Source organism: Saimiri boliviensis, chromosome 1 (assembly GCF_048565385.1).
Source record: "Saimiri boliviensis isolate mSaiBol1 chromosome 1, mSaiBol1.pri, whole genome shotgun sequence".
In the NCBI taxonomy this organism is placed as follows: domain Eukaryota; kingdom Metazoa; phylum Chordata; class Mammalia; order Primates; family Cebidae; genus Saimiri; species Saimiri boliviensis.
In genome coordinates, this window is record NC_133449.1 from 225,666,065 (window position 1) to 225,683,053 (window position 16,989).

General features: G+C 37.1%; 1 protein-coding gene across 3 annotated transcripts in view; it reads right to left on the reverse strand.

Annotated features, from left to right (window-relative positions):
- Positions 1-16,989, reverse strand: part of VCAN (versican) — a 107,275-nt gene that overhangs the window by 17,607 nt on the left and 72,679 nt on the right. For all 3 annotated transcript variants that reach the window (XM_003920784.4, XM_074384085.1, XM_010340685.3), the window contains 4 exons: positions 15,122-15,235; positions 12,403-12,516; positions 7,225-7,383; positions 5,747-5,829 (listed from right to left, as the gene is read on the reverse strand). In XM_003920784.4, coding sequence (XP_003920833.2) covers positions 5,747-5,829; positions 7,225-7,383; positions 12,403-12,516; positions 15,122-15,235 — 470 coding nt within the window. The remainder of the gene's footprint in view (positions 1-5,746; positions 5,830-7,224; positions 7,384-12,402; positions 12,517-15,121; positions 15,236-16,989) is intronic.

Here is a 16,989-nt window from a genome sequence, read left to right on the forward strand (position 1 = left end):
CCAAAGCATCTACAAAAAGTAAAATGAGCTGATAACATTTAGGAGTGATATTTTCTTTTGTTTGTTTCACTCCATTTTGGATATAAATTATAAGGTTTTTAAAGCTCATTTTTATTCAGAAAGTATACCTACTGAATATGTGCCTATGTGGAAAAAAAAAAATCCTCCTCCAAAGTTCTGAGTAATTGTTGGTTTCTTAAAATTTCACGGAAAACCTGCCCTGATGTAACTCAAACCTGCAGGGGTGGCAGAGTCTGAAGGTTTACTTTCCATTTTTAATTTCCAAAGTTTATTGCAAAGGTGTTTCTAGGACAACCATGGACAAAATTGTTCTCATTTCTAGTAAAAACACTTGTTTTCCTTTGGGCTGATACTTTTCTCAGATGCATTATGTTCAGCTATATACTTCTATTTTTAAGAAACATCTTTTTTTTTTTTTGTCTTTTCACCATAAAACCCATCTATTATGTTTTGATGTTTTTCATACTGGTACAATTTTAAATAAAATCTTTAATTTAGGTAAACAAGAAATGTCAAACAGAGATTCAGCCAAAAGTCATCATGTGTTCATTTCAGGATTCAAAAGGTAAGAGTCGGCTGAGCAATGTGTGTATACTAATTATCACTGGTTTATTCAAACATTTATTAAATATATATTCTATGTCAACTACTCTGCTAGGTGCTGAAAAAAATAGAGATGTAGGTTAATTCCTATCTCAGAAGGCTCAGTGTCAGGATATCAGTTTTACGGGGGCCTGAGTTAGGATGGAAAGAGAGAAAAAAGGATGTGGGAGCACAGAAGAGGAGCTCAATAGTCATACCCCGCAAAGAAGGCTTCCTGGAGGGAGACCCTTGGCTCTGCAGGGTATTTGACTCTTTGTGAGATGAAATTAGGACAAGACGTGAGAATATGCTAAACGCTAGGGCCAGTATTGGCAAAGCCCCCCAGGAGTAAGAAGTCATGGCTTATGCCAGGAACTGAAAGTATTTTTGAGATCCTGTAGCTTTAGGAAGTGGCAGGCGGAGTGGAATAGCTGTGTCTGCCATACTAATAATTAAAACTTTATACCGAAGGCAATGAGCAGACACTGAAGAATTTTAAGGGAGGAATAAGAGTTCATAGCCAGGGAAGGAAAAGGTCAGGAGCACTGGAAAACAGATCTGAAGGAAAACACTCTGACTAGTCATTCATTTAACAGTTGGTTAAAGGAAGAACGTAAAAGTCAGCTAATAGTATATAAGCTAGATAAGAAACAGTTTGTTTAAGTTCACCAGCTTTAATGTATATTTAACTTGGATGGTTTAACTGAGTGTCTTTGAAGATATTCCTTGGGTGACAAGAAAAGCAATTTATTAGTGAAGTTATTTGTTAGGGTTTCCAATAAAGCAGTGTGTGCATCTTGCTACAGAGAACAACAGTCAAGTTAACAATAGTCAAGTTAAAGAATAACTGGGTTAGGAGAAAGCCACGTGACAAAGTAAAAACTGAAATGCATTAAAAGAAAATAATCTTAATATAAATCACAAGGGTAAGCCTAGGCACAACTTTATTTGTGAATTCACTTTTGTGAAATTTACTGGGCAAACACCCCAAAGAAAATAAGTAATAGATTTTTAAAATAAAACAGACATAAGAATTTGACATTTTATCAATGATATCAATATCCTATTATAGAGGCCAGTAATGTGGAATTAATCCATTAAGAATTTCAAGAATAAGGGCAATTTAGATAACTTGGTCAAACAACATCATTAATTTAGTATACAAGTTGAATTAGTCTAGCTGCATAGCATAATCATATTAAATATGATACACGTATACTGTAAGTTTATTGAAAGCCAAATTTAATTATTTCAATAAAAAGGATCATTGAAATTGAGACCTAATATAAACTTGTCTGTTCTTACTGGACTGTAAAACTAACTGTCAAAAGATAGATTAAGGTCAATATGAAAGGTTCTTTTTGTTTTAATACTGTTCTGCCGCCCAAGATGGAGAGGCTCTAATAAATCTTCAAAGAGAAAATGGAGGGAAAGAGGGTGTGGAAGAGGAGAGAAATCACTCCAAAACAAACAAAGCCCTTAAAACTGCACACAGTCAAATTAACATCATTCCAAGTACAAGCAGATACTGCTTCCCCCGATGAAGACTTCAGCGTTAGGGATATTTTCAAAAGCAAAAACCGTGGGGTAAACAGCGAAACAAAGGAGAAGGATTTCATTCAAAGGCCTGCACACATATGGAACCCGTTAAGGGGATGGTGACTGTAGAAAAAACTACGAACGAGTTGAAGGGACACCTAGGCTTCATCAGAGAGGAAAAGGACAGAGGAAAGGGTGGTTACAAAGGCAAGACAGTGGGCAGATCAGTGGAACTCGAGGGAGGCCAGCTCCGGGACAGACGGTCTGTTCTCTTCCAGAACGTTCAAAGTGAAGGGACACTCCTTAACACACTTTTATTTTACACAAAGAGTGAATTAAGAAGAAACCAAGAGTCTGTCAGAGCTCTTTTCTGGATTTACTCGTGTCATTTCTTTGATAAACTTTGCTCGTTAATACGTTTCATCATGTGTCTTCTTCAAAGTAAGGCCTTCAGTGCATTCTCCATAATCCTTATATTTCAAGTAAAAGTGCCAACTAATTAACAGTAAGGTTCTTGTTTATGCTGTATAGTTATCTATACAACAGCTCATGTTATCTTCCTCTGGAAGCTACTGAGGAAAATTAATATTTCTTTTTTGACAAGGTGCCATGCTCACTAATTTACCATGTTTAGGAGCATTCTGGACTACGGAAATGGTCATTGTTATTTCTTGCAGAGTTTTTGTGTACTCACATTAAAAATTAATAGACACAGACAAAAACTAGCTGAGTTGCCTTGCTTTGGTGTAGAGAAATAATGGCATGCGATGAGTCAAGTTCACCTGCATGGCACGTGGCAGAAAAGAAATTTCCTAAGATATTCCACAGAACCCACACAGCTGCCAGATATGGGTGGATATAAAGTCTCTTTAACCAAGCACACAGGAATAAAGGATAACACTTTATCTCAGACACCATGAGAAGTAAAAAGCAGGGAAAACAATTACTTCTTTGAAGAGGTAAACTGCTAAGGGAGAGACCAGAATAAACGTCGAGTAACACACATACATGCTAAGAATGAAAACATGTACATCAAATCTACGTAACAAATGACAGATTAGAAATAGATGGGGCTTGGTTCAGTCAGGTCAGTGTGTAGGAAAAACAGATTTTTCATACACTCCATCTGGCCAAATGCAGCTGTTCTAGGCTCAGGGCTGGAAGATACGGGAACCCAGACAATGGGTACACTTTGAGCTAAGTCATGGCCTGCATCTGCAAGGCACACATAAGCAGTAACTAGACAGAAATGGCCAGCTGATTCCTGGGCGTGCCAGCTTCTGTATGCATGATGGGGGCTCACAAAACCCCACACTTTTCACTGGGCTATAAATAAGGGAAACTTGTGGGAGGTAGACTTAATAGTGGGCATCCTAAAACCCAATTTATTCCGTAAGAATGAAGTACACATTTAGCAAAGAAAACTCATTACATGCATACACTGTATGATATGCATTAACGAAATTATAAAAAACAGTTTATCTATAATATGTAGAAATAATCCTCTTAATCATATGTTCACTTAGAAATTAAATTAATAAGAACAGAATTATCTTCAATTAAAATGAATATAATATAAGGATTCATGCCATACCAATTGCTATTAATCTAATGGACCAATATTATCCCACTAAGTACAGCCAAATGCAAACATAAAGAGGCAACAATTGCGGATAAACATCCAATACATCCATCCAGGACAATTATTAACAGAAGAAAATGAGCCTACGGAGTCTAAGGCTGTGGTTCCTACAGCTTACTGGGAACGTATTTTAAGAACAACCTACTTGCCCTACTTTTCTCACATCTTGCCAAAGAACCTACTTACAAACTTGAATGGCAAACAGTGAAACAGTGCTGATTAAACATAAACAGTGGTGACAGAGAGAGAAATTCAGGTCTTATTTGGGGTTGCTCAAAGCAAAACATGTAATAAGGGATACAGTCTTTTTAAAGCCAAAGAGGTACCAGTCAGAAGAAACTGTGGCTTTGGAGACAGGCCTAAGTTCAAATTCTGGCTTCATCCATTAACGGCTTTGTGATTCCAGAGAAATAGCACAACCTAACTGACCTTCCTTTTCTTTACCTGTAAAACAGGTGAAGGAAAACCCAATGTTTTTGGGTTAAAAGTCATTGTAGGGAATACACACATGCAGGTGCTTAATGCAGTGGCCGCCATGTAGATAAAGTGAGTAGGAGAAGCTTTACTTAAAACAGCAGAACTTCCAAAAGCAGAGACTACTTTGGCATCTATTCTAGAATAAACCTTCTATTTTGTCAAACTCATTAAATCCAAACAAGTGCTAGATAATGAATGAAACTGAAGTATTACCTAAGTAATTCACACACAAAAAGGCCTTTAAAGTCATTTTTAATTTTTTACTTATTTTCTAATATAGAATTTAATTGACACTTACTCTCTAGCCCAGTGGAAAACTCTGCATTTCAGAATTACCTGTGGAACGCTGAGAAAATACAGCGGATAGAGGTTTTGCTGTAATCAACCTGGGAGAAGGCCTAACGCCAGTTTTTCATTGCATATTCCTGGTGATTCTAATGAACAGCCAGCACTGAGTACCATTAGTATAGCCAATCACATTTGAACACTTTCAAAAAGAATTAGATTCATCTGAGTTTAGTAGGAGTGGCTCAAAACAGCTTCACCTGTTCTAAGAACCTATTACAGCCTACTCAAAGTTGTGGCCAGCATTTCCAAGTCACTTCTTTCTTTAAAAAAAATTAGAAAAAAAAAGTTGAAATATGTAATTAGTCAGCAAAGATTCACAAGACCATATCAACAATCTTCTTTAAGATTAAAAAAAATGAATATTTTTGCTTGGATAAAAATGAGCCATGCCTTATAGCAGATTTCCAGTGCAAGTATTTAAAAGGGAAAGGTACTTTTTAAAAAGGACTTTTCTCCTTTATTTATTCTTTTTCTTTTTGCTCTGAAGCTTATCTGAAAGGCAGACCCAAGGGAATTCTAGCAATTTTCTGGTTTGATGAAAATCTGGTACACTTTTTTTTTTATTGGCCAGGCTGGTCTCGAACTCCTGACCTCATGATTGGTACACTCCTCTTTTAAAGAGAACCACAACTATTGAAGAGAGTACTGGATGTTGGATCAGTTAGCTTGGAACTCTTCTAATCCTTCCCTGTTTCACTGAGTGACCTCGATCAAGTCTCTAATGCACCCTCTGTAATATGTAATCAGTGCACAGTACCAAGTTTCCCGAATGTAGAACTTGACATCATTTTCTTTTTTCTTTTCTTTTTTTTTTTTTTTTAATTTTGAGACAGAGTTTTGCTCTTGTTACCCAGGCTGGAGTGCAATGGCGCGATCTTGGCTCACCGCAACCTCCGCCTCCTGGGTTCAGGCAATTCTCCTGCCTCAGCCTCCTAAGTAGCTGGGATTACAGGCACGCACCACCACGCCCAGCTAGTTTTTTTTTGTATTTTTAGTAGAGACAGGGTTTCACCATGTTGACCAGGGTGGTCTCGATCTCTCGACCTCGTGATCCACCCGACTCGGCCTCCCAAAGTGCTGGGATTACAGGCTTGAGCCACGGCGCCCGGCCTGACATCCTTTTCAAAGGCATCTTACCAGTGTGCTGCCATCAGTCCAGCGGAAGTCATGCTCAAACATCTTGTCATTGAGGCCTATCCACTGATAATCATGGCCCACACCTAAGGGATAGGAAACCACACAGACATTTGTACTACATTTTCCATATATGGATGAAAATATATCAAAGAAAATTATTTTCAGTTGGAATCATGCATTCTCTTTACTGGTTGGATTTTTATTTAGGTTGCTCATAAAAAAATCTCTCCTAGCCTGTCTTTTGTTCTTCTGCCCAATGTGCTTTAAATGAAAAACTTAATGCGCAAACACTGTGAAACATTAAAATATCAGGCATAGACAATAATTTTCCTAGCAATTTATTATAATTAAATTTTTTCATCCTTACTCATGATAGAAATTTTCTGTTTTTTAGCTGTTGTTAAGTAAAGCCATTGGCAAAAATTCAGTGACCCAATAAAATGTGCCAGATCTTATCTATGCTATCCTCATTTTGGAAGTGTTTCTTCTCAAAGCATTTTACTTCGTGAACACCTAGATTAGATATTGCTACAAATTTATCCTCAAAAATATCATGAGGTGAGTCACCAGCAACGATAACACACAGTAAAGTTAAACGAACCTCTATCCCAGATTACAAATTAACAAACTTCTAAAAGATAGTAGGCATCATGAGAAAATCATTAATGGAACATCAAACAATGCTTCACAGGGCTCGGAATGGTGGCTCATGCCTATAATGCCAGCATTTTGCGAAGCAGAGGTGGGAGGATTACTTGAGTCCAGAGGTTTAAGAGGAGTCTGGACAACATAGCAAGACACTCTCTCTTTAAAAAAAAATACTTTATGAGCCACAAATTTCTACATATGGCTACATAAAAACTAGTTGCTCTCCTTTTTTGCTGCGGATGAAGGAGTTATTAAACACCTCTGATATTAAGTTGCATCAGCATTGCGTCTCCACCTATTCAAGTTCTTAGGATGTAGCTCACTTTCCACAGTTTAAAATATTTAGAAACTTGAATGAGAATCAATATGCCCAAAAGGTAAGATTAGGGTGCTGTTGTTAACAATTCCATTTTAATTAGCAGGATAAAAATAACAGAAAGCAACTGTCATTTTGGACAGGCATATACATATTGAAAATAGAGACTACAAAAGTATGACCATAGTAAGAATTTTATTGAGCCATGAGAAATGGCTGTTTTTGTAAATTTTAAAATGATCAAATAACAATTTCTTATGATTCAACCTACAGCATGTGTTTCACCTATTACTGCTGGTAGACTAATGAATGCCTTCTTATATTATAGCTGAATGTTTCCCCAAAATGGGGACTTAACACAGGTGAGATGATTTTAAGTAATTCACAGATGAGGGATCTGATAAGTTGTATTGTGATTGAAAAAGCTACTTCTTTTCACTTGCACACAGACAAAACTAAGAGAGTGATGAGAATGAGTGAAGTTCCAGGAAACCCATGTCTAATTGGTACATACGATTAACAAACATTTGTTCTTCGTGAGACAGGATGCTCGTGAGATGGGCGCCCTGCAGACGGCATTCCCGTTCGGCTGCATCCCATGTGCGTCGATGGGCAAAGTATTTGTAGCACTGCCCTTGGAATTTGTGCCAGCCATAGTCACATGTCTCGGTGTCTGGGAGAAAACAGGCAGGAGCTTATTAAACACACATACGTCATTCAAACTTGGCACCCAGATCCAAGCATTAATAGGATACCCAAGCCAATATCTGTGCAATGTCCCTGAAGTAACCGATACATAAAATTTGGTCACGATGACAAAGAAATTATTATAAAGTCAGCCCAACCAATTCGTGCGAAGTGGATGGCTGTACATCTTTGGACTGCAAAGGCAGCATCTAACAGTAACTTTCTTGATTAAAGCCAGAGAAAACTGGAAGAGGGGCCAGCCAAAACCTCTTGGGCTGCTGTAGTGTTGGCTGACTTAACTTGTGAAGCAACTGGGGCTAATTCCTTACCAACACAACTTTTCTAAGAGACTCATTCAAGGGATAGATAAGAATTCCGGCTAATAGGATTACAAATGCCCTATTTGCATAACAACTTCAAAGTTTCTGAAAGTAGTCCTCTTCCACTTTCCAAAGAGCTATCTGAGAAGTCACAAGATAGCTTTGTCATGTTTTAACTGACAAAGAGAAAAAAATCCTTTATGAATAGGTACCTTCTGGGAAATAGCTAGAACTTATGCCTTCTTCCTAAAAAGAAAGATAAGATAGGTAACTCCCAAGGAAAATCCATCAAGATTTTACATTTATTAAAAATGAAATAACAAATTATTTAACTCACACCCCCATTCCACCAAGTCATATACCTATGTGTGTGTGTGCATATGTGTGTGTGCGTATCACAATAAGCACCTGTAACTGATATTCCAGTGGGATGAGAATATTTTTCAAATATATCTAAATTTTACACTGGCAGTATCAGCTACACTTTCTAGGTTGCCCATTTTTACTTAATTTCATAAGAAAGTAGCCTTGTGCATAGCACTGTATTCCCATTGGCAGTCTTCTCACGGAATCACTCATCCACAGGTGGGGTTACACTATATATTAAATAATAATCAGTAGAAATAATTTTGACTTTCACAAACTACATCCTACAATTATATTGAAGTAGTTACATGTAAAAACTAACAAAATTGCCAAGTTTATAGAATTTCAGGCACCAAGAAAACCTTTCAGATGACCTAATAAGTATCCCCCCACCCAAATTTGCTGATTAATAGAAAATGCAACCCTACTAAATTAAATTAAACGTTTGCTTTAACGTTAGTTTTGGTGGCCAAATTGAAACTCAAATTGTCTCTTGACTCTCTTTCCTGTTACTCCTCTTTCTATAACCATGGGAAAGTATGAATGCTGGAAGACTTCATTTTTTTTCCTGGCTTCAGTGATTAAAACCATACTCACACAACAGATGCAGCTTATCTGAGAGCAGCATTTATTTCAGTTTAGTCTATCAGGACTGTTGTTTAGTTGCAGCCAGCTGACTAATTCTTTTGAGTAATGTGCCCTGGAAGTTTTGCGTTTATTAAAGTGTTGTTTGGAGATCACCAAATCTCATAGGAAAGGACTCAAGACACAGCTACACGGTTTGGTATAAAAGTAGCACTCAGTGCCTCAAAATGAAGCAAGTTTTGGCTACTTGGATGTAGTATTTCCGCTTTGGAGAAGTTCATTCAGAAGAATTTAGAGGTAAGGTGAGAAGGGTAAGGAGAACACAGCTCTTCCTATGAAAAGGCTCATACGCGAGGGGGTTAGTTTACAGAGGAGGAGAGTCAAAATAATTTTTCCAACATTCTTACTGCCAAAGTCAATAATGTGATTTGTAATGGTATAACTTGCCTGAACCATGGACATTATCATTTAAGATACATGATGTAAAATTCTGGAGATTTTTAACTTCCTGAATAATACATCAGAAAAACTTTTCTACATCCTCTTTCTTATCTGCTATTAACCCAACTGGTTTTAGTTTGGTTTCCCCTTTTTTGTCTCTGTGTGTATGTGTGTGTGATGGAGTCTCGCTCTGTCACCCAGGCTGGAGTGCAGTGGCACGATCTCGGCTCACTGCTACCTCTGCCTCCTGGGTTCAAGCAAGTCTTCTGCCTCAGCCTCCCAAGTAGTTGGGACTACAGGTGTGCACCACCATGCCTGGCTAATTCTTGTATTTTTTGGTGGAGATGGGTTTCACCATGTTTTCCAGGCTGGTCTTGAACACCTGACCTCAGGTGATCCACCCACCTTGGCCTCCCAGAATGCTGGGATTATAGGTGTGAGCTATCGCACTTGGCTCCCTTTTTGTTTTTTAAATAGTTTATCATTAAATATTTTTCCTAGAAAACCCGGATGATCACAAAATGTAGATGGATGAGCATATCACTACTACAATACCTGTCTCAGTTAGCAGATGCATACATTCCTATCAGAACACAGGTCCAAAAAATAGAGGCAGAGTTTGTTAAAACCAAACTGGAAGAATGTATTTATCTGTACTATCTAAATAATAGCTTCTCAATGATTATAAATATATCTGCAAAAACCACTTAGAGTAGCTTTTTCTGTAAAAATAAATAAATAAATAAATAAATAAAGCCAACTAGCCACATTGGTTCACTTAAATGTTATTATTCATGAATTCAACAAATATGTAATGAAGGATAATGTGTCAAACTGCATCTCCCAGGATGCTATTTCTATTATTAATAGAAATAGTTTATTTGTTTTTTCAACCTTACCTAAAAATCATGTGAAACTCTTTTTATTTATCAAAAGACAACCCTTGTGGATGACATTTTCTCAAAAATCATTCAATGTATGGAAAGACTTATGCTTTAAAACTCCTACAGGTTTTAAAGAGGATATCAAAAAAAAAAAAAAAATAGGTTGTTTCAATAGGTTACAATACAAAGAAAGATTTGTGGTGTGCCCAGCTCCTATTCATGAACATAGAATGTGAAACGATCACAGACAATTTCACCAAAAATCGATTCTTTTGATGCTGTACAGGTAACGCTTTCAACAACTCTGAGATATTTCCTAAGAAAGTGCCACCCTCTACACTTCTCACTGGCGAGCTGTATCACTGACTTTGCCTAGAGCAGTTTGTGCAGCCAGAACTGCCTCTCTACTGTTCCAATAGCCCTTTCTAGATATTATATCTGTAATTATTGCACCAAAATGTGTCCTCTGTTCCAGAGTAACTGTGACTTGGGAAGTTACTAGTGCAGAGAACAGAAAATGTCAGCTGCAGGAACAACGACACAGTCATCACTGAACTTTGGATAGAAAATTGTTTAGGCAACAAAGCTGCTGTTAATGAAGAAAACATTTGTTCTTAGGCAACCTGAAAAGAGGAGAAAAAAATCTTTCAGTATCCTGGCAATAAATCACAGGAGCACAGCTGCACTGCATAAACAGACTGGGATCAATGTTTCTCAGCAAATAATGTGCATGAAAATCAAACTTACTTTTAAATAGAATAGAAAATACCTGAAAGTTAGTTGGCATCGGAAATAAAATTAATTAAAACTTTTTACTTTCAATATTCTTTTGAAAAGAAAGAGAAAAGGTAAATGGCTCCAAAATCTCTTCCAAAAATCTGTTACCACTCAATCCATCAGATAAACATATAAATAAAATGTTTATCTTTGAGAGTTACTTTAGAAGTGTGAAGATATTGAGAGAAACTCGGGCTGTAGAGTGAAGCCATCTAGGTTCACTTTTCCCGTTGTATGATTTACCAGCTGTGTGACGTTAAACACATCACTTTTTTTCTCTGAGCCTTAATTTCTAGCCCACTTAATGCATAGAAATGCTGTGCCAACCAAATGAAATAATGTGCCTGGATGCATTTGATAGTCTATAAAGTATAGTCTACCAAGAGTTATGCTAAGTCACCAGGATCAGGGACTTTGTTTTGTTCATACTTTTATTTCCAATGCCCAGAACAGTGCTTGGAAGACAGTAGGTACCCAATAAATGCATGCTGAACAAACGATTTTTTGAAATTGCTTCTTTGTACATGGAACTCATGGAAGCCAGGATCCTGTTTAACATATTGCAATGTCTCAACTGTCTCAGGCTTTTGTTTTCTTCAACAAATGGCATATTTCTAATGTTTTTACTTTAAGAAGAGGATCTTGCTTAGTCTATCTTTATGTACAAAATCTAAAACAAACAGATTCACCCTATGCAATAAAAAAAGAAAAAAACCCAACACTTAAAATTGTAGCCATCATCCATCCACTTGGAATGTCAATTCAATATGTGCTCCTTTTGAATTTGTATTCATTGCAGTGACGTCCGGATTAACACCATGAAGCAGAATGTGGGACCAGCCCAATGTGTCTGAGTATCTAATGCATTTTCAGTTTGTCTGGTGGAATGGAAGTTTGGCAGTGAACACTTTTGTCAAAGCCAAACCACTGTATGAGTTTAAGTAGAGGAAATCCACAGTCCAAAGCTGAGTGTGCTTAGCATGCAATCTGTTCCTTATTGATGGACCGACAAATGCTACCATTAACCACCTAAAATACATTCTCAGGTTGGCCATAAAATGCAAATTACAGGAATCATGAGATTCAAGCCATCATGAACATAGGGCTTTCTTTCATTCAGAAAAAGTCAATGCTTCTTTAGTAGGAAAATTTCCTGGTGAGCAGATTCACAGTATCTTCTACTTAGCATGTGCCAAGGCATATGTATCTAACAACTATATCAACTCATTCTCCAGATATGGTTGATGATGAAAAACAAGCCCATTGAGTCTCAAGTGCTTAGGAGGAGAAAATCATAACAGCTGTAACATTGAATTCAGTACTCCTTGGTGCACGAGCCACATTAAGGTCAGTTCTTCATTTGTCCCCAAGAAAAATACATATGACAATGACAACATTCCTTTTATTGGCTGGATGTCTTTAAATGCAACTCAGTGTGCTGTCTGTAATTCCAATCTATCAGCTAAGCAACCGTAATCAAGCCAACACTATTATTCAGATGTTTTGAGCTATCCGTGAATAAGGAAACCTAAGAAGACGTGAATTTCCACTGCGAGAAAGAATATGCAGTGAGACCAAAATTGCAAAAAACATCAATAATTTTCATCACACAAACGTTGCAACAGCTCTTACCTCGTTCACAAAGTGCACCAACATAACTTGGAAGGCAGAGGCACCTGAATGTGTTTAAACCATCAACACATGTGGCTCCATTCCGACAGGGATTAGAGTGACATTCGTCAAAATCTGAAACAAAATAGTAAAAGCTCACAAAATACTTCCAAAAAGGATCATAGAATTCCATTTAGTGTGAGGTTGCAATATAACATACAAGATGGCCAGTTAAATTTGAATTTCAGATTTTAAAAATGTATAATTTTTTAGCATAAGTAATCCATGCTATATTTAGGGCAAACCTACACTACAAAGTTATTTCGTTTTTATTTGAGACTCAAATATAAGTGGCCATTCTGAATTTTTATCTGCTAAATTTGACAACCCTAAGAAAATGTCAAAGGTATTCAGAGGTAGCATCATCTCCATTGTTAATAAATGAATCAGATAAGCCCTAAAATAAATGAAGAATCAACACTCCCAGCCTTTTCACCTCCAATCATGGCTCATTCTCTGATGACCTCACATATGGAATACTCAAAGTAATTGGTCTTACCATCACTGGGCCCTTTCCTCTCCAATATATCTATCACTCTGCTAAATGTCATCTTTTTTGACACAGTTATGATAATTTTATCCTTTTTTTTTTTTTTTTTTTTTTGAAATGGAGTTTCACTCTTGTTACCCAGGCTGGAGTGCAATGGCGTGATCTCAGTTCACTGCGACCTCTGCCACCTGGGTTCAAGGAATTCTCCTGCCTCAGCCTCTTGAGTAGCTGGGGACTACAGGTCCATGACACCATACACTGCTAATTGTTTGTATTTTTAGTAGAGACGGGGTTTCACTATGTTGGCCAGGCTGGTCTCAAACTCTTGACCTCAGGTGACCAACCTGCCTTGGCAATAATTTTATTCTTTTACTTCCAAACATTCCATGGATCCCAACTGCCCAGGGCAGCAGTCTTCAAAGCAAGGTCCCTGGACCACACCATCAATATCACCTAAGAATGTTAAAAATCCACATTTCCAGTTCCACCTCAAATCTGCTGAATCACATACTTTGCGGTGGAGACAACAATGTGTTTAGCCAGCCCTCTGATGCGTGACCAAGTCTCAGAATCACTTGACTAGAGTGTGAAGTAACACTACACAGTATCCTGAACTCAGGACCTTCTTAGACCTTCAGGGCTTTCTAGACCCAACCTGCTTTCTGGTATTCTCTCCCCAGTACGTCTCCCTCTCCCAAACCCCTAGGTAGGCATATCTGGAACTGTTCTGTCACTCAAATGCCTCTGTACATTTTGGCCTCTGTACTTCTGTTTGTTGTGTCTATATCTCCCTCCATCACCTGTCAAATCTTCCTCAACTTTAAAATCTATGTCAAATAAAATCTTTCTACCCAGATTCTAAGCTTTCTACATATGCTTTTTCCTGATGAAATTAATAACTTTATTTCCATAGCATTTTGCAATTACACTAAATATTTAATGTTTAAGAATATTTTTTAAACGAATATACAAAGTAAGTTAAATTTCTAAGCCATAATGTATTCTTCCCTAAAGAAATGGTCTTAGTAACGGTGATATTATATAGTAATAATACCAAACATGTTTATGGTGCTTGCTGAGTGCCAGACACTTTGTCACCCAGCCTGGAGTGCAGTGGCGTGAACACGACTTGCTGCAGCTTCAACCTTCTGGGCTCAAGCAATCCTTCCACCTCAGCCTCCCAAGTAGCTTGGACTATAGGCATTTTTTTTTTTTTTTTTTTTTTTTTTTTTTTTTTTTTGGTAGAGGTAGGGTTCTGCCGTTTCACCCATGCTGATCGCGAACTTCTGGGATCAAGCAATTTGCCCACCTTGCCCTCTCTAAGTGCTGGGATTCTAGGCTTGAGCCATCTCGCCTGGCCTCGCAGACATTTTTTTTGTAAATACTCTTTTAATATGAATGTTGAGATTGTATCCTCATATTTACGTGTAATTTAAAGTGTTATTGATGAGCTTTCTTTACTCAATCATTGTAAGCAAATGAAGCAAATCTTCGTGATACCTCTAAAAGGAACAACTGGACAGCATATTCCATCATGCTTTTCTTAGCTAGTGAGGTCTATACTTAGCCAAATCAACACTCATGCCTTTTTTTTTCTTTAAAGAGGAGGATGTCTAAATGGGAATATGGGAATGTAAGAGTTGATTACATTACTTGGAACCAAAAGAGAGGAGGGAAATAGCACTTGCACAGCTCCCCGAGGCAGAGACAGGTTGGGCTGGTTGCTGGGAGTCAGGGAGAGGGTCTTTCCCATTCCAAAAGAGAAGAAAAAGTTATCCCCAAACTAAGAACTAAACTCTCTAAACTTTTACTATTTTCCTAATTTTTAAGCCTAATTCTCTAAAAAGATTTTTATACCGAAATTGATTTTTATCTATATGCAGATTTGGGGGATAGATGTACATTTTTGTTAATATTTATGCAACTTTACATTTGTAAATTCTACCTGCAAAAAAACACAAAAAGACTCAGCAGGCCTCACTGAGTCTTGGGTATATTAACAGAATTCATTAAACATCCGTACGCATTTTCCAGCCCCCAGTTAATTACCCTCATGTTTTAACTTCATTTAACATATAATTAATCTACACATGGGTTTCTCCAAAATCTCTGATTGATTTGACAACACAAATGTTCTCCCAGTACATATTCTGTGAAAGAACTGTACCCTTTCAGCCAAGCACATCTTACCAAGTTCACACTGGTCTCCACTGTATCCTGGCACACAGGTGCATACATAGGAAGTTTCAGTAGGATAACAGGTGCCTCCATTAAGGCACGGGTTCATTTTGCAACGATCAGGTCCTACCATATTCAGGAAAATAAGAAAAGCAATTAGGCTCATCTCTAATGTTTCAGTATATTTTAGCATAAAACGCCCCACATTGCTACCACATTACAGGCTTTAACCATAGTAATTTAGAGTTACTACACATAAAAATTAACATTAACTTTACTGTCTGGAGTGTTTCTATAACTAATTGTTACAAACTGAATCTATTCATTTCTGGGACTCAATCATGATTATTTTTAAATGATACATTTTGTACTGTATCTGGCAACTAATACATTCTACTGCAGATTTAGTTGGCATGATAATGGCAATTGATTTTAGTCAAAAATGATTACACATATGTGCACAGTGAATGGAAAATGTATTCTTTTAAATGGGGTTAGTTCATGTGAAATGGCTGGATACACAGAACATGCATTCTTTTTAGCAGGTTGGCTTGTTATCATCATTTGAATTATTATTGCCTTTTACCACTTAATGCTCAGAAACTGTTTTTCTTCGAAAGTGTGCACTGAAGTCTCTTCTGCTACATTAATATGCTTTTTCCAAAAACACGTTCCAAATGTACTCCTTTAAACTATACTTGAAGAAAAGCAACACATGGATTAAACTCTACTGTATAAAAACAAACCCATATACAAAACCTCACCTAAAATGAAATCCGAAGTTTTAATTACAATATTCTTATTAAAATACAAATAAAACCGACACTCCTGGGAGATAAATATAAAGGCCAAAGACATAAATTCATGAGGACAAACAGTTTAAAATATATTTTCTAAGTGCAAGTACTTTTACACCACTTGAAGCATGTCTTTTATATTGCCATATTGCTTGGATTAGTGCATTTTCATTGAAGGTATACTTATCCTTTGTATATTGTTTCAGAATTGCTTACATTTCTAAATGTTCAAAGATCCAAATGAAAGTTGAAAATTTTACAAAATAATTGGAATAAAATAGATTTTCTATGGAATACAACCATATTTTCAAGAATCTCAAGACCTGAGACCCTGAAATAATTAAACATGAAAGAAGAAAGACGTCTGACTTCTTATGAAACAGCTTAAAAAAGTACTAGGATAAACAAGGTACTGCTATAGAAAATAACTAAGACTTCCCCACACTGGAAAGTCAAACTCAAACTTTCTGAGTGTTAAGTAAATTCTGGATGGTTATAAACCTGGATAGATACACATTTCCACGTTTGGGAGTCCACATTAAAATTAGGTTAATTCAGCTGAGTACACCAACTTCGCAAAAAAACTCCCCCAAATTTTCTGAGACACTTTTTCCTATAGTTCCAAAACTATTTGAAACCTCCCTAACAATGTTAGCTTTCTGGATTTGAAAGTCTAAGTACACTGCCAAGTTAACAGACGCCATAGCCACATGCTGCCCTCTGTGCAGAATCCAAATGACACTGTGTGAAAGTGCTTCATCAGACTGTGATGTGCCACACAAATGTGAAGAAGTGCTATTACTATTCCCACCACTGACACTGGACGCCATGCCGAGACCATGAGACAAGGACTTAGTGAGTCAGTCTTTCTGTGAACTGGAAGTCATTCCAATTAAAAGAAAACTTCTGTTTTTACGAATTTTATTCTCCCCTGAACAGTTCATATTAACCTCTGAAAGTTGAATCTGCAACATGTAGACCAGGTAATCCCATAAGAGCTACTGTTTACCGAATTAAGCTAAAGTGGCTATTTGTTTTGCAATGAAGACGCAAACTGTAATTCTTGGTAAATACTGTGAACTG